The sequence below is a fragment of the Azolla caroliniana genome, unplaced genomic scaffold (genome assembly GCF_043228905.1).
Source record: "Azolla caroliniana isolate FFs.n. ecotype wild unplaced genomic scaffold, voAzoCaro1.0.p SCAF_10, whole genome shotgun sequence".
Classification (NCBI taxonomy): domain Eukaryota; kingdom Viridiplantae; phylum Streptophyta; class Polypodiopsida; order Salviniales; family Salviniaceae; genus Azolla; species Azolla caroliniana.
The window spans coordinates 5,752,212-5,778,246 of NW_028230445.1; the positions used below are offsets into that span (position 1 = coordinate 5,752,212).

Here is a 26,035-nt window from a genome sequence, read left to right on the forward strand (position 1 = left end):
CTCATCGCAAACTGATGAGTCGGGATCCTTTTCACAATGAGTCAGGCTCCTTCTTTTCACAATGAGTCGGGATCCTTTTCACAATGAGACGGGCTCCCCAAAAAGAGAACTTCTGATGGCGCGCTTTTTCTTCATCCACATTGGACGGTGCAGATCACACGCGCCCTCATCTAGCGACCTGCACCGTCTATCTCCGCGATTCCCTCACTTGCCCTCATAAATATTTGGTAGTAGTTAGACACGTCGTACATACATACATACATACATAAATACATACATACATACATAAATACATACATACATACATACATACATACATACATGCTTTACTTACATTATATTTATTTACATGTGCATGGTTTGTGGATAGTGTGCAGAGAGAGAGAGAGAGAGAGAGAGAGAGAGTGCAGAGCCTTTGTCTCTGCGGCCGCCATGGCCCCGCCCACCTCAATCTCTCGCTCCTCATCCATCCTTCTTCGTCCCTGCACACTCCATGCCCTACTACTATCCTTCACCCCACCATCGCTCTTTCTCAACCCTAATCGTCCTCGTTGTTCTCCTTCCCTTGCCGCCTGTAAAAACAGATGTATTTGTATCACTGCGACATCGACTTCTCCTCCTCCTCCTCCTCCTCCTTCCTCTTCTTCTTTCTTGGCTGAACCGAGAAGAAATTCGAAGAAGCAAGAAAGGTCTCGTCCCCCTGATGAAAAGCTTGTTAAGCTCAGGAAGCTGTTTGAACTCCATGGCTTTGATGCTTATATCATCCCCTCACAGGATCCACATCAGGTGTGTGTGTGTGTGTGTGTGTGAGAGAGAGAGAGAGAGAGAGAGAGAGAGAGAGAGAGATGAAGCACACTACATTTTTTATTTATTTCGTGTGCATGTGGGTTTTATAGTACGTATGCTGAGTACAAATAATTGTTTCATATATGTATGTAAGTGGGTATGTATGTATGTACTTGAGTGTGTATATGACCCCTGGACACACATAATTGCAGCATTATATTAGATTCATTTGTAGATGTTGTGACCTGCAATATCCTATATAATGTTGAAGTTCCATGACTTGAAATTAAGTCATATCATCTTTGATCAAATGAACTGTTATTGGAAATTGTAGTTTGTCATGTGGGTACTTAATCTACTTTAAGTCAACTTGTATAATCATCAGCTCATCTAGCTTCTAGTGTATGCCAAAAGATAGTGAACTCCACAATGTATGGGCCTTTTGTATTTCTAATCTCTTCTAGTTAGGCCAGTGCTGTATACACATATGTCATAATGCCTTGAGCCATGCCAGTGATCATCTGTTACCTACTATGCTATAAATGTTTCAATCGGCATAATAACTCTTCCACATCATTGTGCAAATAAGCAAGTTATGTCTGTCCAAATTCCAGAATGGCATTGTTAGAAATCTTGGCCTTATTTAAGTAGAATTAATAAATCTAGAGTCAAATCGTACACAGCATGTCAATGGTGGGCTGACTTTAGTATTGAAATTTTGGATTTTCATAGAGTGAGTACAGTGCCGACTGCTTCATGCGCAGAGCATATATCTCTGGTTTTACGGGGTCCGCAGGGACAGCAGTTGTTACAAGGAAGACGGCTGCACTTTGGACTGATGGCCGCTATTTTTTACAAGTACAAGCCCTTATCAGTCTTCAATTTTGCAGACAATTCTTTTGAAACAATCCACTGCATTGTTTCCCTTCTGACTATAATTGTTTTGTCTCTATAGGCAGAGAGTCAGCTTAGTTCAGATTGGCAGCTCATGAGGGCAGGAACAGCTGGCACCCCATCGTATGAGGAATGGTTGAGGGATCAATTGCACCCGGGATCCAAAGTTGCCATTGACCCTGTAAAGGCTTCTATCTTTAAAAGAAGAAAATAATCCACTAGCACAGTATGAACACTAATCTGTGAAGAATCAAATGCCTAAAATTTTATAGAGTTACTTAGTTTTCTATCCTTGTGTTCAGTTTCTGTTTTCCTCGGAGGCAGCTTCAGAGCTGAAAAGGTACCTGCTTGAGAAAGATCACGACCTTATACTTCACAATTCAAACTTAGTGGATGAGATATGGGGCGAAGCGAGGCCAAGCATACCTTCCTCGCAATTAAGAGTTCATGATATCAAATATGCTGGTATTGAAGTGACAACAAAGCTCCAGAATTTGAGGAAAGAGCTGTCTATGGCTGGTGCCTCTGCTATAATTGTTACAATGCTAGACGAAGTTGCATGGTTGTTCAATCTGGTGAGCGAATATGTTATTTGATTTGTTAGTATATTCAATTTTCATTCCATTTTGTAAACTATTGTTCATTCTTCTCTTTCTTTTTCAATATAATTTATTGTAATGTGTATTATATTATGTGCAATAGAAGGTGCAAAAAACCAGCACCGCTGATAAAAAAGATAAAGAAGCCACAATCCATCTTTTAGTTTGCCGAAGAATATAAAGCCAATGCAAAAAAGGAATTCCTAAAACTTAAGATGACTAAAAGACACCTATGGAGGCATTGCTCTCTGAAGATGTAATGTGCAGCCAGAAGGTTAGAGAGCATATCAAAGACTTCATAGAGGCGAACAACTAGCCGTTATCAAAGACAAGAATTCAATCATCCTCTCCCTTCTACAAAATGAACATCAGAATGTTCATAGCATGTCCTCTTAGTATATTCTTATTCTCTCTACTTCCTACCTGCTGTCATCCACATCTCATGGCTTGAGATGTTCAAAATGAGAGGACTTGATCACAATTTACTTTCCTGATAATTAAATTTGATTTATTACAGCGTGGTAATGATGTGCCCCACAATCCTGTTGCCTATGCTTATGCTCTTGTGGAGCTTGAGAGTGCGACACTTTTCACCGACCTATCAAAGATCTCAGATGAAGTTTCTTTGCACCTGAAAATCGCAGAAGTTTCTGTCAAGCCATACACCATGATTCTATCTGAAGTAGAAAGGTGAATATTCTATAAGTAGTTCTCTCTGATCCTTAACTATTGGAATTTTTTGAGGAGTTATTTATGTGATCTTCTACAGCTTAGCAGCAATGGGGTGCAAGCTATGGTTGGATACATCTCGTGCAAGTGTTGCAGTCGTCCATACTTTTGAGGATGCATGCTCATTATATTATGAAAATTCATCAAGTAATAAACAATCACTGCAAGCCAGAGATGGATCCAGAACTTCCGAGTATAGACATGAAAAGAATGGTCCTGCTGCTTTGCACAGAACTTCTCCAATAACCTTGGCTAAGGCAAAGAAAAATTTGGCAGAACTTGAGGGTATGAAACAGGCCCATTTAAGGTTTGTTAGGCATTGGCTATATTTTATTCTCCTTTGTCTGCTTCTGTTGCCATAACAAATCATGAAATGTTTAACAGTACGTATATGAGTCCCTCCATATAGGGCATTTAAATAAGTAGGAATTTGTAATTAATATTAAGGTTATATATTTTTTTGCAGAGATGCTGCAGCTCTAACAGAGTTTTGGACTTGGCTTGAGAATACAATTGTAATGGAGAAAAGAACACCCACGGAGGTAGAGGTGGCTGAGAAACTTCTAGATTTCCGATCAAGGCAGAGTGGTTTTCTTGATACAAGCTTTGATACTATTAGTGGTATTTATGCTTTAAGATTATGATTGCGTTTTGTTTGAATGCAAATTTTGTACTTCAATGCATCAAAACATTTTCTAAGTTTCATATATTGGTGAGGTTTTCAAGAGTTCAGTAAATTGAAGCTTGTGAGGGTTTCTCTTTGTCTCATATTTAGAACGAAATTATGGAAGAGAATAGAATCCCGTTCCATGACCATTGAAATTCTTGCAGGCTATACTTAGGGGGGAAAAAATAAGAGAGAGATTTAGAAGAAAAATATTAGTGGCACACTAAGTGAGTAGTAACAATTATGGTTTGTATACACAAAATTCTCATAATGTTGGATAGGTAAGGGTAATAAATCAAAGGCATGTCATGTAAGTGTTGCTCCTGTCTAAAGGAAACTCATCATATGCACCAAGATATAGGCATAACCATAGGGACCGATTCTGAGGCTAATTTCAATGGTTTAGGGGTAGAATAAGTGGGAAACAAGTTATCCCGGGAATTAGAACAAACCCATAAGGACCTATGACACGTGGGAACACATGGTGGTTTTGGAGCCCAAGGGGCTGGGCTATGTAAAGGAGACAAACTACCCCCTTCATTATGGTATCTTAAAACTTTGTTGAGACACTGTTGGTGAGGCAAAGCTCTCTTCCTTGAGATCCGTTCATCTCAACCCCCAGGTATAGCGTAAGGTAGTATTTGGTGGTGGTATGGGACACCTTTGGTATTTTAGGTTCGTCTCTTGTTTTTCGCATGGGCTGGCCGTTGTGGTTAAGAACTCTTAAATCATTCTTTTCTTAATCTTAATATTCATTGCATTTCATTCATATAAAAATTTGTAATACATCACTCTTAGTTATTGTGATTTCATCAAGAAACTCACGTGCACCAATACTTATCAAAGTTGAGCTTAAAGAGTGTTGTATAAGCTCAAAGGATATACTTTGGGATTTTTCTAGTCCCTATGCTTTAAATATTGGATGGGTAATAAGTCAAAATTATGCCACATAAATGGTACCCTTATCTGAACAGGAGTCATTATATGCACCACTCCCTATCTATCATGATTTCATGAGACAGCACCAACTTTCACCGATACTCATCAAAGTCGAGCTACTTATCCAAAATACATCAACAGTGGCGATTCAGTTGATGCATGGCTGCATTTGGGCAGTTATATTGGATGGCGTTGTCAATTGCAGTATGCAAGTGATCAAATGCTCTAGGCAAGGTAGGGTTTTTGAATATTCTTGTGTGTATAATCTGGGAGCTCTTTCTGCTCTCCTTGGAAGCTAATAACCTGGGCATTGACACTGATCACCATCTCAATATATTTTCAGCATCACTATTCCATCATACCACAAGAGTTAAATACATACTGTATCCTATGATAATGAGAAGTACCTAAAGGATCAGGTAGCTAGATAGTCATCCAGACCATATGGCAGCAATAATAGTATTGAATGATTATACACTCATCTGATGACTGTACCAAAATGTCCCTGGGAGACATGGCAAATTCCTGGTTGAACCAATCTTCATCTCGAATCAGCATGTCATTATCTGTATAGTTTTGGTACTTGTGCCCCAGTTCTTGATGAGACTGTTGTTAGCCAGCAAGAAACTCAGAAAAGATTCAGATTAATGCTGTTTCCATTATTGAAGTTTTTCTGTGCACACAATAAGTTGAATAGGCAAATGCCATATGTCTTTTGAACCTACATCTTTCATGTGCATAAATTAAAACCAGAAGCCAATTGGAAAGCTAAAAGAAAGCTTGAACATGTGAATGACTTTGTCTGTACAGAGTCCAGATATTGACAGTTTCATCTAACTGTACTGATGGATGTAGTCTAACTGCTGCCCCCATGTGCATGCTCCATTTATGTTCTGATTTCCTCCATTTTTCTCGTGAGCTAAGTTCAAGGTTTTTTGTTCATATCTCTAACCTAAGGCTCCTATAAGGTATTATTAGCATGGGATGCTTCTAGTCCTCTAGACTAGACGACGGAGGTGAGTTTTTCTAGCCTTCTTATGTTGTTAAATCACATAAGTAGTGTCCTATTTATTTTCAACCCTCACAGACTTTAGTCTACTGTTTATATGCATCCACTGAGATTAATGAAGCCTGAGCTGCTCCAATGTGTCGTGTAGAGATGTGGTTAAACTTATTACCAGGTCTGTGACCTGTCACATACTTTTTGAGTGTCAACTAGTGATATGTCCCAAAATGGTGCATTATGTATCTGAGTGGGTCCCATGTGTTGGAGCTTGTATAGATAACAAAACCTTTTGACAATGATATTGGGTATGATGAATTACATTGCAATGTGAGTTGATTTTATATCAAATACACTGCTACATGAGTTCTCTTGATAAAAGACAGCATCTTGGAGAATGATATTGGGTTATGATGAAATACAGTGCCACATGAGTGAAAGAAAACATGTCATGTGGAATACCTCCAACATGACTTTCTTGGATCTAGCTTGTTTCTCTCATTTTCATGTTTTAAAACCTGTCTCAAGTTTATGGATTTTTTATTTATTGTATGATACTGATCAAGTTTATAACCAATTGGAACATGGGCATTGTATTTACCTTTTTAATTTAATGATTAATCATCATACATATCATTTTTCTGATAGAATAACGGATGTTTTCAGTGTGCATGAATATGTGTTTTTGAAATTTAAGTGTGAAATATATCAATCATTGAAACAGAATTGCCAATAGGTGGGCAACGGCATAATCGAAATATATTAATCTTACTGCTCAGGTGCTGGTCCAAATGGTGCTATCATCCACTACAGGGCAGAGCCTGAAAGCTGTCGAACTGTGGATGATAGACATATGTTCTTGCTGGATAGTGGTGGACAATATATAGATGGAACTACTGATGTTACAAGAACTGTTCACTTTGGAACTCCAACAGCTCACCAAAAGGAATGCTATACTCGAGTTTTAAAGGTATGGACTTCCTCTCATTAACATTGTGTATTTGCAGATGAACCTCGCCTACTATTTTGGCCCCTGCAATATTCAAACATGGCCTTTTATTACAGGGACACATAGCACTAGACAAAGTCGTTTTTCCTGAAGGCACCCCTGGCTTTGTGCTTGATGTCTTAGCACGTTCATCTCTGTGGGAAATAGGATTGGATTATCGGCATGGTATTGGACAAACTTTTTCATCAAGGAACATCCAAAATGGAGTGAAAAACTGACCTCTTCTTGCCACACAGGAACTGGTCATGGAGTTGGGGCTGGTCTTAATGTTCATGAGGGGCCCCAAAGCATAAGTGCTCGGTTTGGCAACATGACAGCTCTAGAGTGTGGAATGATTGTGAGCAATGAGCCTGGTTATTATGAGGATAGATCATTTGGCATTCGCATTGAGGTGATTGCTATCATATCTCCTTCCATATAATTACTCAAGTTTTTTTCTCAATTGATATTGCGGGTGGACCGTATTATTAATGGGACATTTAGTTGATACATTGATTTTGTCATATGTCGAGAGATTTTAAAGTTTGTTGATTTGGAACCCTAAGCTAGTTTTTGGTTGGTACTAGAGAATTTTTTGGCTGATGAGGATCAAATTTCTATGCTCATGATTAGCACTTTTGACTGCTCTGCTTTCACATCTGTCATTTGAGATGATCTTTACTTGAACTTGGTATCAATATAAGGATTCCAAATTTTAGTCTTGTGATGGTTCAGTTATGCACTGATAGTGCTCATTTTAGAATTTACACTAAATCTAATTTAGGCAAAAAAGAGTTTATGTGCAGCTCATTGATAGAAGGCTCTTCAGTATGATATGAAATTTCCCCTCGATTCCTGATGTGCAGAACTTATTAGTGGTTCGAGAAATAGACACTCCAAACCGATTTGGGGGAACTACCTACCTTGGATTTGAGAAGCTGACATATGTCCCAATTCAGGTATTTATGCTGCCTCCTTTTTTAATGTTTAAAGCAGTATCAATAGTATGAGTCTTTCTACTCGCACATCCCGGAGGGGATATAAGAACTTTTCTGCCCAAGGCATGATCAGGGCCCCCAGCCCATACTGCCTCTTTTCAAATGGATAATTAGAGGTCGCTCAAAGTTGGCACTTCTTCCTAAAAGGGAAAGGAATAGAGATCTCAAAGTGGGCTTGTTTGATCGATTTTTCCATTGAGATTTTGCTCAATCAATAAACTCAATATGTCTTGTACTGGTTGAGATTTTTATTCTGCAAGAAAATGTGAGTAAGTTGCATGTTGTTTGACCAGACAAAACTAATAGAAGTGTCATTGTTATCGGACAATGAAATCAAGTGGATTAACGACTATCATCAAGAAGTTTGGGAAAAGGTAATAATCTTCGATGTTGATGATAAGATCAATTTGCGTCTTTGTTTTAACTGGAAAGTGAGATTATGGCCTCGTAACTCATATCTGGTTTCATGCAAGGAAAAGATCAATTGTTGAACATTGCACTTTTAACAGGTTTCTCCTTTGGTTCAAGGAGATGCATTGCAATGGCTCAAGCAAAATACCCTGCCCTTTTTCACATGATCCAATGTGAAGGTTTTCTATCTATTCTTCCTCATTTATCTGATAATTCTATATCATATTAATATTGGATTTCATTTTATTTCATCAGTTTTATTTATTTTTAGTAGAAAATATCTCAGCTAATGGTAACACCATATTAATGATTAAGTAGCTAATAGTAAAATCATATTGATGATTAGGTAGCTAATGGTAAAACCATATTAACCACTGAACAAATCATTTTAGTGTAATGGTAAAACCAAATTCTGACATTTAGAAATAGGCTTTCTGTAAACATATCACCAGACAAACTGTGGTAAAATGAGATTTCCAATGGGTTGGAAGATAATTAGAAGTTAGTACATAGAATAAACTCCGTTTTAATATGAAATCTCTATTTGTCATATACCAACATGCATTAGAATACACACTAAATGTACTCTCCTTTATATCACACTTTCTTTTTTATTCATTCATTCACGCTGTATCATACATAATAAACACACGTTTAGTTTATGATTTTGATGATGGACTTTGTAAGACAAAGGTCTCAAATTTTTCTTAATCATGTTTTTATTGATATTATTTCCGGTATCCTTCCATCCCATGTGCCCTTTTTAAGCTTGTGGCACCTATCTGACTTGTTTGTAGTGAAGTATATGATGTGGCACCTATCTGACTTGTTTTTGTTTTGCTGGCAGATTGTGTTTATCCCCTTTCTGTGATGTACCACATCATGAAATTTGTATTTATAAACCATAGTTCTTCAATAAAAAAACTAATGCAAGAGCTGTTCTCTCATTAAGAAACAATTGTGTTTCTACTGTGAATGTATCATTGCAATCATGTATTTATTAAATTAATTGGATATATCATTTCTACCATGAATTTGTCATTGCCATTTATAAATTGTATGCAGAGTTTTGGCTTCTCTAATGAATACACCTTTCTGCGTCCTTGTTTTGAATTCACGGAAAACATGAGAGTTGGGTTTATTTGAGTTTAGTGGAGACTCCATAAGTTATGGTGTCAAACCATGAGCTCTGGGTCTACTAATTCAATCATTTCTGATTTCTTGCTCTTATCTACTGTATGAGAGTTCTGAACATATTAGTATGGTATACAATAGCATGTGATTTCTTTTTGTTCACTTTTGGTTGGAAGTTCATATTGTTAATAGTGTGAGAGATTTTGTATATATTGCTTAAGGCTAACACATCACACTGGTGAATAATTACAGCTCATTCTGCTTTCTCTTATTCTGGTTCTATTTCTCGTTTCAAGGTCAGTTTCTAATATGTTTAGGAGTAGGTGAGAGGTTCCTTAGGTGAAAGCACATGGGAATATAAGGGAACCTCTTAGTGGCATCTCTGGTAATTGACAATGCTAGGGGGTGGGTTGTCTAGTCCCTTAGCCTCCACTGAACTTTTTTCTTCTCGAGGAGCCAATTAATAACGCTTCATTAGCACTAAGAAATGAATCTCATTAGCTATGAACGTGTAGTTCCATATCGAGTATTGTCAAAAAGAGGCAAATTAGGTTATATTTTGAAGCTTTTGATACATAGGTGGATTGACAATCCTTTCTGATGTTGACACATGTTGGACATTAGGAAATTTATCAATTGTTTTGGTCAATTTGGATTCATTTCTTTTGTTTTTCAAGATGAAGCAATTTTTACAGTCACTTTCATTCTCTGTGATCAGTGAGACATTTTGCCATGTGAAATCAAAAAACAAGTTTTATGCATAGCTTTCATTCCACTCATTGGGTTATCGGTACATACATGATACACATTGCTAAAAGAGGGCACTCAATATTTTACGTGTATGAGTTACTACCCAGCAAATGACTGTGCTTGAGCACAATGAGGACTGCCATATGGAAGAAATATGTTATTATAGAAAACATGTAACTGCAATAAAATTCTACTCAATGTCAAACACCTGAAGAAAGGAAAGATTGATAAATTGGCCATTCTCTTATTATGGGGAGCTGCTGGGAATCACCTAATGTGACAAGCTGATTCCACAACACACTAGAAAATTCAAATGTACTTCATGTATGTAGTTGCCTGAAATTTGTTCTGTCATATTAATCTTTTCCATATCCTTTATAGTTCTGATGTTGCAACAGCATTTTTCTCCGTCTTCTGCCTTTGAGTTGATTTAACTGTTCTTGTTGAATGTTTGCCACTCAAACTAGAATATGGATGTGAAAGATAACAAATTGCAGTAATTTGCTTTTATGTCGCATGCCCATCTTCCTCGGCTATATAGACATATTCATGAAAAGAGAAGCAAATAACTGAATTATTTCCTCCCATCAAAAAGCTTTTTCATACACCTTAAGCTGAACTTCAAGACCGTCCTTCCACATCATGAACATGAGAACATGTCATTAAATGTTACATGCCAGCAACTGATGCAAGTGAGGACGAAAAAATCAATATTTCATAAAGAGTATACCTCATTTAGGTGAAAACTCATTACTCCTAATCATTGGCAACCTGCAATAAAATGAATCCATAACTTAGAATTTGGATATGTTGCCATGTTATACACTATAAATGTTATAATACGATATAGTAATAGTGATCATTTACAGCATTTGAAAGAAACATGTGCATGCTATGTGACTTGTCATCACACCATTAATTTCCCCATGGTTTTGTTTTGCTTGCGACATAACCTATCATTGATATGGTCTTTCATGTCCATCTCTGTATTTAGCTTAGCCGTATGAATATGGCATATATCTTTTCAAACTGAACTTGGAGTATGTCTCTCATTCAAAGTATACTTAACGAATTTTACCAAACCCACTTTTCTCACAAGTTACACATTGCCACACAATCTAAGTTCTTGCAGTTTATTAAAACATCTCAACATGCTACCATCAGAGTATACATCGTGCATCAAGAAGCATTCATTGGCATCAAGATTATCTTTCTGTCGAACTCGTTCGAAGCATCGTTTCCCAATATCAAGGTTACCAAATGTTCTACCAGCAGTAAGCAAAACTCTACAACCATTAAGATTAACATTAAATGCCAAAAAAACCTTCTCAGCCTCCTTCAAGTGCCCAGTACGTGCGAGAAGATCTACCATGCAGATGTGATGTTGAATAGTAGGCATGATATTGTAGTCATCTTTCATGAGCTTGAAGTACTTATATCCTTCATCAACTAGCCCTGAATGACTACAAGCAGTTAGAATACAAACAAATATAGCTCCATTTGGCTTTATGCCATCATACAGCATTTCATGGAAACAGTGGAGAGCACGGTCCACATCGCCAGAGTTGGAATATCCCTCAATCAGAGCACCCCAGGAAACAACATTCCGAAATTGAAGCTTTGTAAGCAATTTATGTGATTCTCTTGTGTTACCACACCGTGCATACATATCAACTAGTGCATTCCCGACAACAGGATTTTGTATTCCACTTCTCATTAACTGATCATGAATGACCATACCATCTTCTGAAGCACACATGATGCCACATGCTTTTAAGATAATCGAAAAAGTGTGGGCATTTGGAGTTGTTCCTTCTTCCTCCATCTTTCGGAAGCAATCCATGGCAATAAGCCCATCATTATTTTGAACTAATCCTCCGATGATTGCAGTCCATGTTATAACATCTGTTTTTATACCATCCTTTTGCATATCCTTAAGACATTGTAAGGCAAGGTCAAGATTTCCATGTCGAGCATATCCTGAAATTAATGCATTCCAAGGACCCACTTCTCTGACAGGGAATTTTGTCAGCACATATTTTGCATCCTCGAGGTTTCCACACTTACTATACATATCAACTAGAGCAGTTCCTAGCTCACGCACAAGGTATAGATTCATTTCTATGATCTGAAAATGGATGAGTCTCCCTTCATTCAGGGAGCTGATGCTCCCACATGCTTGCAATGCACTTGAAAATACCACTTTGTCTAAACTTATTCCCTCTTTTTGCATGTTTATATAACAATCAAGAGCCAGAGAACCGGTCCCATTCTGGGCATACCCAGCAATTATTGATCCCCATGATATTAGATTTGGTGTTATTCCATCTCTCTTCATGTCTTTGAAACACTTCATAGCAAGATCCATATCACCAAATTGGGCATAACCAGCTATCATAGCATTCCAAGATACAATAGTCCTATATGCCAACCCTACAAAGACTTTATAAGCATCTTCCAAGCTACCAATGCCACATTTTGTATAAACATGTATAAGTGCATTTCCGACCATAACATCATGATATAAATAACTTTTTTCCATTATAACATGATGAATAAGCATGACATAAGTGAGTGAAGCCATAGAGGAGGCTACGCAAGCTTTTAAGCCAGCAAGACATATACATTTATTAGCATAAAAACCATCAAGAATTGCCTGATAATATAGTTGTATTGCAATGCTAGACTGACCAAAGTCTGCATATGCTGAAATGATAGAACTCCATGTGTATACACTAGGTTTTGATACAATATTAAAAATAAACGTTGCTTCCAGGAAGCTTTGCGATGAGACAAAAAGCCGAATAAGATGATTGCATAAGATTTCAATAGAACCCAATTCAGAAAAAATAATAAGAGATTGAATACGCCTGATGGGTTGTATATCTTTGGCGTGTCCTTTTGCGCATGCTTGTAGAAGCTCGTAAGCTTGTCCTTTCGTTATTCTAAATCCTTTGAGATGTTCCTTCTCTGCACATCTGATGGCATCCCACATCAAAACCCTAATTTGTAAAGAATACAAACCCTAATACTTTACTGTTCTGTGTAGATCCGATGCATGGGATGCCTGAGAAACCCTAATTTATCTTTACTAAGTAATTGTAGCGTTATTTTAGAAACCTTAATAAATCTTTGATAGTGAGATATATTGTATTTAAAATTCCTCAATTATTCGTATTGATGATATAGGTTGTGTGTGAACCCCTAATTCATCTTTACTGATGATTTGGGTTAGATGAAACTCTAAATTAGACATAATTTCCCGTTGGGTGGATGATTGCCCATATCTAAAACACCCTGGAATTGTTTTGGGCCTTCTAAAGCTAAACAGAAGCACTTAATTCGTGGCTCTGATGGAATGATAAACACTAGCAAGATCTTGGAATTTCATGCGGTTTTCCCAGCATCAGAAATAGGAAAATATGTATGTATGTATGTTAATATCAGAAATAGGAAAAGCTTCACAAGAGTTAGGTCCTATTTGGGAAGGGGAAGTATGAGAATTAGAAATTGCTGAAATGGGTTTTCATTTATTTCTCCAAAATGCCCCTTAGAGTAACATCAGTATTTCCCCAGCAATACCATACATCGGACCACTTAGGACTAACTAATACTTGTAATGTGTTTGCAAGTAGTTTGTCGCCTTCCATGGCAGTATAAATGTAATAAGAATGAACATTGCCATATTCCCAAATCAAATGCTTAAAACAATTCTATAAACATCATGGCTTGCCGTCATAATCATATTATAATCAATTCCAACAAGCATAAATGATCAGGTTATGCATAACCTTGACACACCTGAAGCATCAAAACCTTTGGCAAGTTTGTCACATCATACATTACATGTATGCAATGCAACCTACTCCACATTCGTTAATGTTGAGCACATTGAAAAGATTACAAGGTTATTATTCCATCCTTGTGTTAATGTGTTCCATCTAGATGTATGATAGTATTATCAGCAGCTACATCCAGATTATCATATTCAACATTTTACAAATGTTTCAGGTCCTACTGTGCTTTGGGAAGATGATATTCAGGTGAGTTTTGCATTCCCGGAAAACAAAAGCTCACCAAAAAATGCAAGCAAAAAGAAACAGAAGCCACATAACAAAGCTCTGACAAAAACAAACTGTTTGCAAGCGAAATAAAATGTTGTCCAGGCATTTTACTCACAAACACATTAAATGGGCAGCATATGCACGTGACTGGGCCATCAAATAAAAAATCCAGTACTATTTGGAAAGAAGTAACGTTTCCATCATTCATCAAAACCACTATGTTGATGGGAACGCTCTTCAATTGGAAAAATCCAAATTACTGACTGCACTCAGCGTATTTAGTAGTAGCTCAGCTAAATGGGTTTTTCTGAATGTAGCAAATAAGGAAATGACATTTTTTACATTTACACATACAAAACCCACTGAGATAATGGGTCATGAAATATATATCTACAAGCAAAAAGCGTTATTTGGATTTTTTTCCAACGGAAAGAAAGTATTTCTTAGCCACAAGGGAAAACATTGTCTCGCTACAATGGCAAAGCTTTCTTTGGTTTTTCAATGGAAGACATCTTTGGACTACAATGGCAATAGAAAAACTTTCCATGGAAATACTTTCTTCAGATTCTCAATGGAAAACCATTTATTGTTTAGCCATTAAATCAATGGTGAAGGTAGCCCATGGTTCGCTTGTAATCGATCTCCTCTTTAAAGGTTAATTTGTCTGAAAGCCAATCACCACTAGTTCCTCTTTGCTTAAAATTCAAGCAGTTTTTTGAACCTGCTGTTCCGAAAACTGGCCAAAAACCAAAACATAAAACATAACCAAACAATGTTATTCTTTTATGATAGAGAATGTATAAAGACTAAATTCAATAGACACACTTGAGTTGCATGAATGACCTAAACATTCAACTTGTTATGCCCTCATCCATAGATATTGAGGGGATTACTTAGAAGTACAGAAATTTATCTCAATAGACACACTGGATTGCAGTAATGACCTAAAAATATGACTTCTCACACCCTCATCCATAGATATTCAGAGAATTACTCAGAACTATAAAGTTTATGTCAATAGAAACACATTGCCTCTAACTTACTTTCAGTAAGACTGCATGTTCTTTCACTGGAAAAAATCTCATCAGGATCAATACATTGTTGACTAACTATCTGAGGAACCAGATTCTCTTTCCTGTTTCAATCATGAAAAAGCAATAACGTTTAATAATATATGTAGGGTACTTCAAAGAAATTAAGATGGCATTCATGAAAAACAAAAACGAAAACCCAAGTTAGCAGTTACCATGCCCAAGAAGGAATTGGTCTCTTTGGTTTATCATCCTCATCTTCCTCTTCCTCTTCATCATCAGAACTTTTGTAGGGAGAAATCTGATATGACTGAAACCCACTTTCTAAGGTTTTCACTTGCTCAAATGGGGTAGAGCATTGTGTCATTAAACTTTTGGGCTGCTGACCCAGGGACTTATTCTCCTTTGCTGATTGCTTGGCTAATATATGAGACATATTTTCATCAAATGATGTGGACAGCTTTCCACCATACATCTGCGGATACATGCTAGATCCAATGCGTGGTATACTTGGCACCCTTCCTGCTTCTGTAGGTTGATTTCTTGTTGGGAGAAGAACACGTCTCGATTGTACATCCCATTCAGCCGATGATGTCATTGTGAAGTTCTCGGTTGATACCTCGGAAAACTAAGCACACATATTTACAGAAATCATTGAAACGTGTAAAAAAACCAACTCTGACAACAAATTAAAAAAGGTAACATGTTGTGTAATCATGAGGATCATTTCACTATACCATCCGCGGAACAAATGAAGTAGAGCTATCCTCATCATTAACTCTAGGTTGCAAAAACACTGCTTCTTTCTGCTTCCGGTTGGCTTGCTTCTCAGCAAACCGAGCAACTTTTGACGACTCCTCTTGTTTTCTCCGACGTTCAGCTTCTTTCTCCTTTTCTATGCGCCGTTGTCTCTTTGCTTCCTCCTCTTGAGCTTTCCTTTTCCTTTCCTTTTCCTCCTGCACAGATTCGTCAAAATATTATTGGGCATTATGTTCGAAGAACTTGAATTGGTACAAGTTATTTTACACATTCTTAACTCTACTCTACGTACCAACATCCTTCGTTTGTTTTCTTTCTCGTCAAGCTCCAACCTCTGACGTTCTTCTTGCTCTTTTCTTAGCTTCTGCACTTCTTCTACTCTCTTCCGTTTCTCTTCTCGTTCTCTCTTGTCGGCTTCTTCACGTTTACGCTTCCTATCAGCAAGTTCTAACTCTTTTTTTCTCCTTTCTTCTTCTTTTTTCCTCTTCTCCTCCTCTTGCTTCTTGGTTTTCTCTTGATCTATTTTCATCTTCACCTCAGCAGCACGTTTCACCTTTTCAGCTACACCTTTTGTTGTGCCTTTTGTCTCATGGCCCTCCATTCGGCCCAACCTTCGTTCATATTCACGCTTTTCCTCCAGCCTCTTCGCATTTTCAGCTGCTTCAAGGGCTTTTACTTTGACTTCTCTTTTACCTGATATCATACAGCCATCCAACTTATGCTCCAGATGAGACAATAACCCATGTAAAAAACAAGGTCTAGAGACGATGAAATCTCAAGGAGAGCAATAACCCATGTATAAAGCAAACTCTACAGAAAGCACAATGAAACAATAAGCATGTAAAGGAAGTCGTAGAAAATGAAAGCAACTCACCATTTGCATAGGGCAAGGCTGCCTGAGCCTGTTTTTGATGTTGAAGATCCAGAAACGAACTGGTAACTGTAGCTAAATTGTAGCGCTTGTGAGAGCTCTTCATCACATTCGGATTATCAAAAGTCTTGTTAGCTTTGAAACAGCATTGCTTTTCTGAAAGCGTGTCTGATTCATCACAGGTTTTACCAATGGACCAAGAATGATCAGAAGTTTCAGCTTCCTTTTCTTCTTCTTCTTCTTCTTCGAGATGGGTGTTGAGACACATTTCTGACTTTTGCATTCTAGACATTCCACAACTGTAGTCCAAATCAGACCTAGCACACCTAAAGTTTGGTGTGTCTAGATATCCACTTCGTAAACCAAAAGCTCCTGAATGACTACGATAAATTTTATCCATTCCGTTTGCCTGTTTTTGTGAGCTATCAAAACACAGTGCCTTGCCTTGCCATAATATCCCGAGCGGTGAGAATGAAGGACTTTCACATTCCTCGAATGAGGGCCTTGGAATCAGAAACTCAGATGGCAGAGAAACATCCAATAAGTTTTTGATGCCATTCTGTTCTTCATTTCCATTCATGGAAATTTTCATTTTCTTGAACAATTCTAGTGAGAAATCAGATGGAGACCGAGCCCTTTTCCTTCGATTGCTGTTTACAGTTCCCTGGGCCAAAAGCATGTTGAATTTCAGCGCACCAACATCAGTAGGTGTGGACTTCTGTATGTCTTCTCCAATATTACTTGCTGAACTCTTTGGAGAAGAAGTCTCCTCTTTAGTGTTAAATCTAAGAAACTTTCCTGAGCTCCCAGGAGAGAGAGATTCCTCTTCATTATCGAATCTAAACGCCTCCATCTCAGCAGAAGTCTTCAAGCGGTCAACACTGCCATTATTCAAACATGATCAATTCCAGTTGCACGTTTTGCAAAACCAATTGAAGAGATAAAGAGATGAGAAAATACTGACCAATGTTTATGGTTGCTGGGTGAGCCAACAAGCGCAACCCTTTGGTAAGCAGTATTCTTTTCTTTTTGTGATACCAGATGTGGTATTCTGCTTGCATCATTCAGCTCCAGAATGCTGTGTTTCATCGCTGAATTCTGGGATAAATCTTGAAGAGCTAGTGGACTAAATTGGAAACTGTTGTTGTCAGGGCCCTGTATAAAAATGGAGTGATGTAAGTAAGGCAGTACAATATACAACCAACATATTTAACCCTACATTGAAGAAAATGCGTTCCACCTCCTGCATGAACTTGTATTGGAGGGCATTCTCTGTTTCACTTGAATCTTTCAGCCTGTGAATCTCCTTCATTTCATTCAAATCATTTAGTTCGTGAACATCATTTGGTTCAGTGAAACTTGTTAGTTTGTGAATATCCTCTGTTTCTCTTGTGTCATTCAGTTTGTTAACATCCACTGGTTCAATGGAAGCTCTTTGTTTGCGACCACCCCCTGTTTCTCTGGAATCATTGAGGTTACAGACATCCTTTGTTTCATTGAAATCCCTTACTTTGTAAGTATCCCCAGTTTCTCTGGAACCGTTCAATCTATGAAAATTATCCACTTCTTTGGAAAAGAGAATGGGGTCTGTTTCCTTGGTATCGCTTTTTTGTCTTAGGATCAAAGTATTAATGCATTCTGTTGGTAATGAGATCTCCATGTTCACATGAGCATACCTTGCCAATGAAGCCACCTCTGCAGTGTGATCTGAAAGTTCCCTATATTGCTCTTCTTCAGGGCTTTCATGCAATATATTCTTTCGCGCTCTTGATGATTCATAATCTACAGGGATTTCAAATTTCTGTTGACCTTGTGTTTTTACAGCAGTCCTTGTCATGTCAATATTCCCCCCTCCTATCTCCATGAGATATGGCTCAAGGTATGCATCAGTTCTCAGCAGAGAAGCTGTAGTAAATGGGCTCCTCAAGCTGCAAGCACTTATTACTCAAAAGATCAAAAATCCAGAAACAACAAGAAATCAAAGGACATGATTGTAATCAATGAAATCGATCAGATACAGGAGGATACTGACCAACTGTCATGATTGCTCGCAGAGTTATACAAAAGACCTTGGTGTACAAGAAGTTGCCCATTGCCAGATGATGATGATCTTCCATCATTAAAATCTGGAGTATTGAATACATTAGGTGAATTGAGAGATGAATCTTCAGGAGATAACAAACTACCTTGAAGATTGCCTGTGTGATTTTTGTCAGAAAAGATAACGCAAGCTTCTTCCTGTGCCAAAACATCTCAAAACATGTCAATTGAAAGAGCACAACCATGCTGAAAACAATGAACTGAATAATATATTCCTCCTTATCACTTGGATTTAAACAAATTTGGTCCCCATGCAATACCTTGGTTTGGAGAAGTTCACTTGTTTCCTCAAATTCAGTCAGTTGGTGAACAGAGCATCCTTCACTGAAATTACTTGATTGACGAGTGTCCTTTGCTTCAGTAGATTTGCGAACATCTTTCATGTCTTTGCAAATACTCTTTCTGAAGGTTGAAGTGTTTTCACATTCAGTCAACACTACGTAGTCCTTGAGGACTGATTGTCTACTTTTTACCTTTGCACTCATTGTTTTGTTTTTAATGAGCTTTGAAGCTTTATTGAGTGAAGAATTTTTAGTTTCTAGAGATGACTGATCATGACTTTCCACAATCCTCTCTCCAGATTCATTGAGATCAGCCTTCATGAACTTATTACAAACCATTTTCACAGGGCTTGGAAACTCTCGAGTGCTGTCATTGCTTAAAAAACATCAAAATTTAGAATTTTAAAGAGAAACACAGGAAAAAGAAGAACACAGGTAATCCTTACCAAGTGCTGAAACTGACTCCAGATTCTTCACATGCAAAGCATTGCTGAAGAGGACCATCTCTTTTTCCTGGCAATAAACATGGAGTTTGGATTTGCCTGTTGAGCTTCTGTGTATTGAATTTGTTTCCTGACTGCTGCAATGAATCATTAAGAACCAGTGGACTAAGTCCGAGTCTTCTTGTGTGATTCTTCTTAGAAGAGGTGACACCTTCCTGGACAAGCAAAGCCTGATGAGACAGATTATTTAGATAAGTGAAAAAACATGGAAATAAAGAGCTTGAAGATAGTTTTATTACCATACCTCACAGGAAAATTGTTTTCTCACTCGCTGAGCATCCTTCGTTTCGTCAGCTTGGAGAACATCCTTTAGTACCTCCAAGCAATAACCTTTTTCTCCAGTCGACTTTTTCAAGCATTCCATTTCTGAGGAGACCTCCATTGTCTGAGGAAAACCCAGTTCAGACACTTTAAGATTTGATGGCAAGTTGTTTCCAGCCAGTGACTCTCGGGAATGAAGTTTGTGGGAGCTATCTTTTCCTTGATTTGTTATGTGTCTTAGATCTTCATATCCTATATCACCTTGCACCATGAAGGATGCCTTTTGAGAGTGCAAGATGTGAGGAGTCTTTCTTTCCACAATAGTTTCTGTCCGCAATTTTCTGACCTCTGTCTCGATCGTGAGCGGGGTCTGTCTAAACTCAATAGATTGTTTTCGTGATCTTTCTGCTACCAAGGATGCCTCATGAGACTGCTTGAAGTGAGGAGTGGTATCTTTGGTTCCAATCGTTTTGATAGCTGTCTTGATACGAGATAATGATGACCTACTTTTAGGGTTACTTGCAGAGCTATTATGTGCAATACCTTCATAAGCAGGAATTTCTTTTTTTTGTAATATAGGTTTTGGTGTTCTGATTGCATTATTCGGCTCCTGAGTGCTATCTTTGATAGTTGAATTCTTAGATGAATCTTTAACAGCTAGTGACCTAAATCGAAACCCCGATGACAGTAGTTTTGTGGCATTGAACTCTGGAGTACTGCCTATATTGGCTGGATTTGGATATGAATCTTTAGGAGGTAGAGGACTACTTTGGAGACTATCTTTGAGAACATCTTTTAGTTCTTCGGAAATATTATTTCCGAAGGTTGAAGTGTTCACACATTCTACCATCATTGCTTGACTATCAACTGAATCACTAACATACCTGTAATACACTATTATCTTGCAGTTAATAAAAATAAGTAAAGATATAAATGGAATGTGCAAGGAGAGACTATACTGACCAAATTTTACGATTCTTTATAGAGTTTCCACACTCAAATCCCTCGACTGGAAACTGCCTTTTTCCTAACAATGGAGGCAGAGTTCTGTTTGCTCGATTAGATACCTGAATATCTGGTTTGCAAGTTAGAATCTGAGCTGAGGTTTTAAGAGATATTGGACTCAGTTGAGAGCTAGCCATGTGAATACAAGTACTGCTGCAATATTCTCGTTGTATATTAACAGATAAATCTTTAGTTCCTAAAGATGATTGATGTTGACAATTTTCCACGATCTTATCTCCTGAAGTATTGAGATCTGTCTTCATGACGTGAGTACGTTCCATTTTCACAGGGCTCGGAAAGTCTCGAATGCTGCTATTAGTAAAGAAACATTAAAATCGGATTAAGGAGAAAAAAGAAGAAAACAAGTTATCCTTACCAATTGCTGAAACTGACTGCAGATTCTCCATATGCAAAAACTTGTTGACAAGGTAGTTCCCTTTTTCCTGACAATAAACATGGGATTTGGATTTCCGTGTTGAGCTTCGATATATCGAAATGTTTCTCTGGCTTCTGCAATGAATCGCTAAGAACTGGTGAACTGAGTTCAGGTCTTACTGTGTGATTCTTCTTTGAAGACATGATATAATCATCATCCTGTATGAGCAAAGACTGATGATACACGTTAGTCACATTTTGAATTTTGCATGAAAATAAAGAGCTCAAGGGTATTTTCATTACCCTACCTTACACAAAACTTCCCCATTCTCTGTCAGATGGTGAATGGGATAGTTCCTTTGGTGGGCATCCCTTGTTTCTCTAGTTCGTAGAACTTCCTTCACGACAACTGCAGAATAACTCTTTTTGAAAGGTGACTTTTCTGAGCATCCAGTTTGTGAGAAGATCTCCATAGTTTGAGGAAAACCCATTTCAGAAACATTTAGATTTGATGGTGCATGTGATACATTCAATGCCTTTGGTGGTCTTGAAGCAGATGAAATTCTCAATACTTCAGCTGATGACTCAAGGCAACCCTGTTTGTAGGAGCTATCTTTTACTTGGTTTTTAAAGTGTTTCATTTCGTCATCCTCTATAGCACCTTGCACTACCAAAGATGTCTTTTGAGAATGTATGATCTGAGGGGTTTTTCTTTCCATCATAGTTTCTGTTCCTAATTCTTCAATATTTTCCTTGATCATGGAAGGGGTCTCTCTGACCTCAATAGATTCTTTTAGTGATCCTTCAGCTACCAAAGAAACCTTTTGAGTGTGCTTCATGTGAAGAGTGGTCTCTCTGGCCCCAGTAGCTTCTATCTGCAGATCTATGGGATCTGTACTGATAGCCTCCTGAAAGTTCATCATACAAGGGGTCTTTCTAGCCCGTGGGTGTGATCCTTCTGATACTGTGGATACCTTCAGGGATTGCACGTGAGAGGTGGTCTCTCTTGTACCAATAGTTTCTCTTGGCAATTCTTCTCTCTCTGTTTTAATAGCTCCTTGAGAGTATACCATGAGAGGCGTCTCTTTGGCCTTAATAGCTTCGTTTTGTGATCCTTCTCCTAGTGATTCTTCTGCCACCAAGGGTGCTTTTTGAGAATACATCATGGGAGGGGTGTCATTGGCATTTCCTCGTGATTTTTGTTGTTGTGATCCTTCCACCACATGAGACTGTACAGTAACAGGGTTCTCTTTGTCTCTAATATCATCTTTTTGAAAGCCTTCAGATACCAATGCTATAGTTTGAGAGTGGATTGTCTGAGGGGTCTCTCTGGATGCCATAATTTCTCTTTGGGATTCATTAAACTCTGTCACGATAGGCATAGTGCAACGGGTTTTGCCATCCCCAATGTTTTCTTTCTGTGTTTCTTTGAACTCTTTGTTGGTAGCATGTGGGAAGCCCATCATGTGATGAATCTCTATGGCTCCAATAGATTCTCCTTGTTGTGACTCTTTGAGATTTTTCTTCATACTCCATTGAGAATGCATCATGTGAGGGGCCTCCATGCCCCAAATATTTTCTGCTTGTGGTTCTATGGCTTCTGTTTTAATAGCTTTTTCCACATGAGACCTTATCACACTTGGAGGAGCCATGGCAATACATGGTCGCTTAGTTGTCCGAGATCTCGATGCATATGCTCTACCTCTAGGATTGTCAATATGTTCATCAGCCACATGTGAAAATGACCCAATAGCTTCTTGGTCTGTTCCTTTCAGCTCTTCCTTGATAGTGACCTTGATAGATTCTCCTTGTGATTCTTTAAGGTTTACCTTCATAGGCAATTGAGAATGCATCATATGAGGCACCTCTGCAGACGCAATAACTTCTCCCTGTGGTTCTAAAGCCTCTGTTTTCATAGTTTTTTCTACATTAGATCTCGTTACTCTTTGAGGAACCATAGAAATGCATGGTTTCTTAGCTGTTCGAGATCGTGATGTCTTTGCTCTACCCCTGGGATTCTCAATATCATCATCAATCATGTTTGAAAATGATCCAATAGTTTCTCCCTGTGCTTGTCTGAAGTCTGTCTTGATAGCATGTGGGGTACCCTTCATGTGAGGAATATCTATAGCCCTGATAGATTCTCCTTGTGATTCTTTAAGATTTGACTCTGTAGCCAATCGAGAGCGTGTCATATGAGGGGCCTCTACGGCCCCAATAACTTCTCCTTGTGGTTCAATGGCCTCTCGTTCAATACTTTTTTCCATATGAAATTTTCTTACTCTTTGAGGAGCCATAGCAATACATGGTTTCTTCGCGGTCCTAGATCTCAATGCATATGCTCTACCTCTCGGATTCTCAATATCTTCATCAAGAACATGTGAAAATGACTCAACATTATCAAAATTCTTCTTACATCGTATTGAATCCAAACCTAACGAGCCTATTACCAATGGAGCAATAGGAGGATCTACACATAGCCTCTGCTGAGAGTTTCTGAGATCTGATAGAGATTCGTGGAATTGATCCGCCAGATCTTTAAACTGTTGAACTGCTCGATTGATGCTTTGGAAGGAGTATTGATCTAATATGCCGAGAGCATGGCTAACACTAACTTCATCAGATGCCATTTTAAACCGTAAAACCTATGTTCCCTGTTCAGACCGTTCTCACCAGAAACTTTTAATTTGTGCAATGCTGATTCTGTTGAAATCTTTTCACCAGAAACTCTATTTTTTATCTCTCCAAACTATGCTTTGGTATAGATTATTGGACCTGCAATGTCAATTTCTCTGATCAAATATTTCACTTGAACCTCCAACTTTCTTTTCAATAATTGTAATCAGAAACCCTAGCTTCTGTTCAAAACTGTTCATCGAGGAACCAACCCTACACTTTTGTTCAGATCTTTTTCAGCAGAAACAAGCCCTAAAATCCGACAGTTCACCAGAAATCTTACAGTTCGGTATTCCTCGGGATTAGGATTCGGTATCACCTCACGCAGCGAGAAGCTAATCGGACACGAACCCACCATAGCTTCGGAGCGGAAACGAGATGGGCTGAGCAGGAAAGGGGAGAAGACCAACGAAAAAGTGAAAACGGCGGAAGGATGGAAGAAGCAGGGGGGGGCGAAGCTTCCATGGAAGCTTGGAGAGAGGTCTAGGGGATCGTAAATCTGTTTCTGTGGAGGGTATGGGGAGGAGGAAGATCAGAGGGAAGGATGAGAGGCCAAACAGGAGGAGGTTTCTCTCTGTCTTTCTTCCTACCCCCTTCTCTTCTCTCTCTGTCTCTGTCTCTGTCTCTCTATCTTACCGTTAGAGCTAAAAGAAGGGATACTCTGTTTTCAAATGCTTCCCACCCAAAAATATGTTGGCTTACTACATAAATACATATATGTGTGTACATACATACATACATACATACATACATACATACATATATGTATGTACATACATACTCAGTACATATACATATGTACACAATACAAGAATTGATCGCATTTTCATGGCTATGTGTCGGTATGCATTGCATATGTATGTATGTATGTATGTCATTGTTGGTTTCTGCTTTCCGCTCTCTTCTGACCGACCACCTTTTCGCCTGCCTGCTCCCTCTCTGACTTCAAAACCCGATTACATGGATCCTGGGGGTTTGTAGCTCCCTAAGCCTGTGTGTAGCTTTCTGCCTCTGCCCATTGTTCCTCGCATGCTTCTTTCGTTTCGGGAATCTTGAACCTCGATCACGTGGACCGCAGCTATTATTGCCACAAATCTGATGATTGTTCTGATGACATGCTCTATAGACGAATGTGGATCGACAATATGACCTAAACTTAGTCATGACTTGTGTGATGTTTTTGCTTGATGGGCTCGAGAGAGGCAACCAAAATTCGAGTTGTTGGATTGACCTTCAGTAGCTATAGTTTGTCTAGCAAGCTCAATTGTGGAGGATTCAAACTTGACTTTGTCAGCTTATTTTGTAGCCATTCCTAGCATGTAACTCAATCACCCACTACATACGCGTCACCACAAAAACAACTTGTGTTGTGCAAACTATTGGGTTGAAAATGAGACCAAGATAATGAGTGTTTTTAAGGTTTGACCACACTTATCATGTATTACATAATAACTAAGAAGTTGAGATTGGGGAAACCAACTCATTGATAATGTTGAATATTCAAACAACCTCCACTAAACTCATCTCATCAGCAAGTTCAAAATTTGAATTTCCTTTATCGTCCATTTGTTATAAGCGAGATCATTGTCAAAACATTGAGACTAATAAATAGCCCGCTTAGAAGCTAAGTCTAATGTTCCAAACAATAAAGTAGACCTTCTATAGTCATGAAAGTGCCAACAATAAGGTTTGTGTCGACATTACCATGGTCCATAATGAATGCTTGATGGATTTGCCCAAATTTTTATTTTAGAATAGTCCACAACAAGGAAAGTTGAGGGCTTCAAACAATGATCAAACAAACTAAAGCCAACGAGAAACTTAGAGTTGGCAAGATCAACATCGTTTATTAGGTTGGGAATCCCATAGGATATATATAATGAGGGTGAAGATCATGGAAAACCACGGATAGCCCATCGAGAGAGAAAGTACAAAGCTTCAAACAAATAAAGTAGATGTAATTCTATTCCCACTTGCACTGATAATAAACCGTGTCTTCTCTCTACGAGGGATAATAAAAGAATAAGGGAAAACTTTGCAACACTCAAAAGTGTTGGAATTGTAAAATAACTATATTTTATTATTACACACACCACTTAGTTGTGACAATCATCGATATTGTGTACGAACATTGAATTAGTCATTAAGTGTGTTATAACATGTTGACATATTTGGAAGACAGGTATGTGAAGGTCCCATAAGAAAGGATAA

The 26,035-nt window shown here is 38.2% G+C and overlaps 3 protein-coding genes across 7 annotated transcripts; 1 reads left to right on the plus strand and 2 right to left on the minus strand.

Moving 5' to 3' along the window:
• Positions 1-417: 417 nt before the first annotated feature.
• On the plus strand, positions 418-9,044 carry LOC147858839 (Metallopeptidase M24 family protein). Its single transcript, XM_087325678.1, has 14 exons — positions 418-786; positions 1,519-1,644; positions 1,742-1,861; positions 1,983-2,255; positions 2,797-2,969; positions 3,049-3,315; positions 3,475-3,629; positions 6,397-6,587; positions 6,683-6,791; positions 6,863-7,017; positions 7,472-7,564; positions 7,897-7,977; positions 8,113-8,193; positions 8,862-9,044. The coding sequence occupies exons 1-13, from the start codon at positions 433-435 to the stop codon at positions 8,179-8,181; spliced, it is 2,166 nt and encodes a 721-aa protein (XP_087181804.1). The 5' UTR covers positions 418-432; the 3' UTR covers positions 8,182-8,193; positions 8,862-9,044.
• Positions 9,045-10,062: 1,018 nt separating this feature from the next.
• On the minus strand, positions 10,063-13,295 carry LOC147858840 (pentatricopeptide repeat-containing protein At1g20230-like). Its single transcript, XM_087325277.1, has one exon. It carries the CDS (start codon positions 12,891-12,893, stop codon positions 10,998-11,000), a length of 1,896 nt encoding a protein of 631 aa, XP_087181403.1. The 5' UTR covers positions 12,894-13,295; the 3' UTR covers positions 10,063-10,997.
• A 981-nt stretch (positions 13,296-14,276) lies between these two features.
• Positions 14,277-24,335, minus strand: LOC147858841 (uncharacterized). Of its 5 annotated transcripts, none has more exons than XM_087326548.1 (15): positions 21,457-24,335; positions 21,150-21,367; positions 20,732-21,085; positions 19,752-20,652; positions 19,451-19,677; positions 18,984-19,380; positions 18,656-18,861; positions 17,864-18,551; positions 17,588-17,778; positions 16,627-17,504; positions 16,045-16,445; positions 15,731-15,949; positions 15,209-15,621; positions 15,006-15,097; positions 14,277-14,698 (listed from the first exon to the last, which is right to left on the minus strand). In XM_087326548.1, the coding sequence occupies exons 1-15, from the start codon at positions 23,776-23,778 to the stop codon at positions 14,565-14,567; spliced, it is 7,641 nt and encodes a 2,546-aa protein (XP_087182674.1). In that variant the 5' UTR covers positions 23,779-24,335; the 3' UTR covers positions 14,277-14,564. The 5 variants fall into 5 exon arrangements, with proteins under 5 accessions (XP_087182674.1, XP_087182670.1, XP_087182673.1 ...); XM_087326544.1 differs by having other exon boundaries at positions 20,732-21,082; positions 21,150-21,382; XM_087326547.1 differs by having other exon boundaries at positions 19,451-19,662; positions 21,150-21,382.
• Between the last annotated feature and the right edge of the window lie 1,700 nt (positions 24,336-26,035).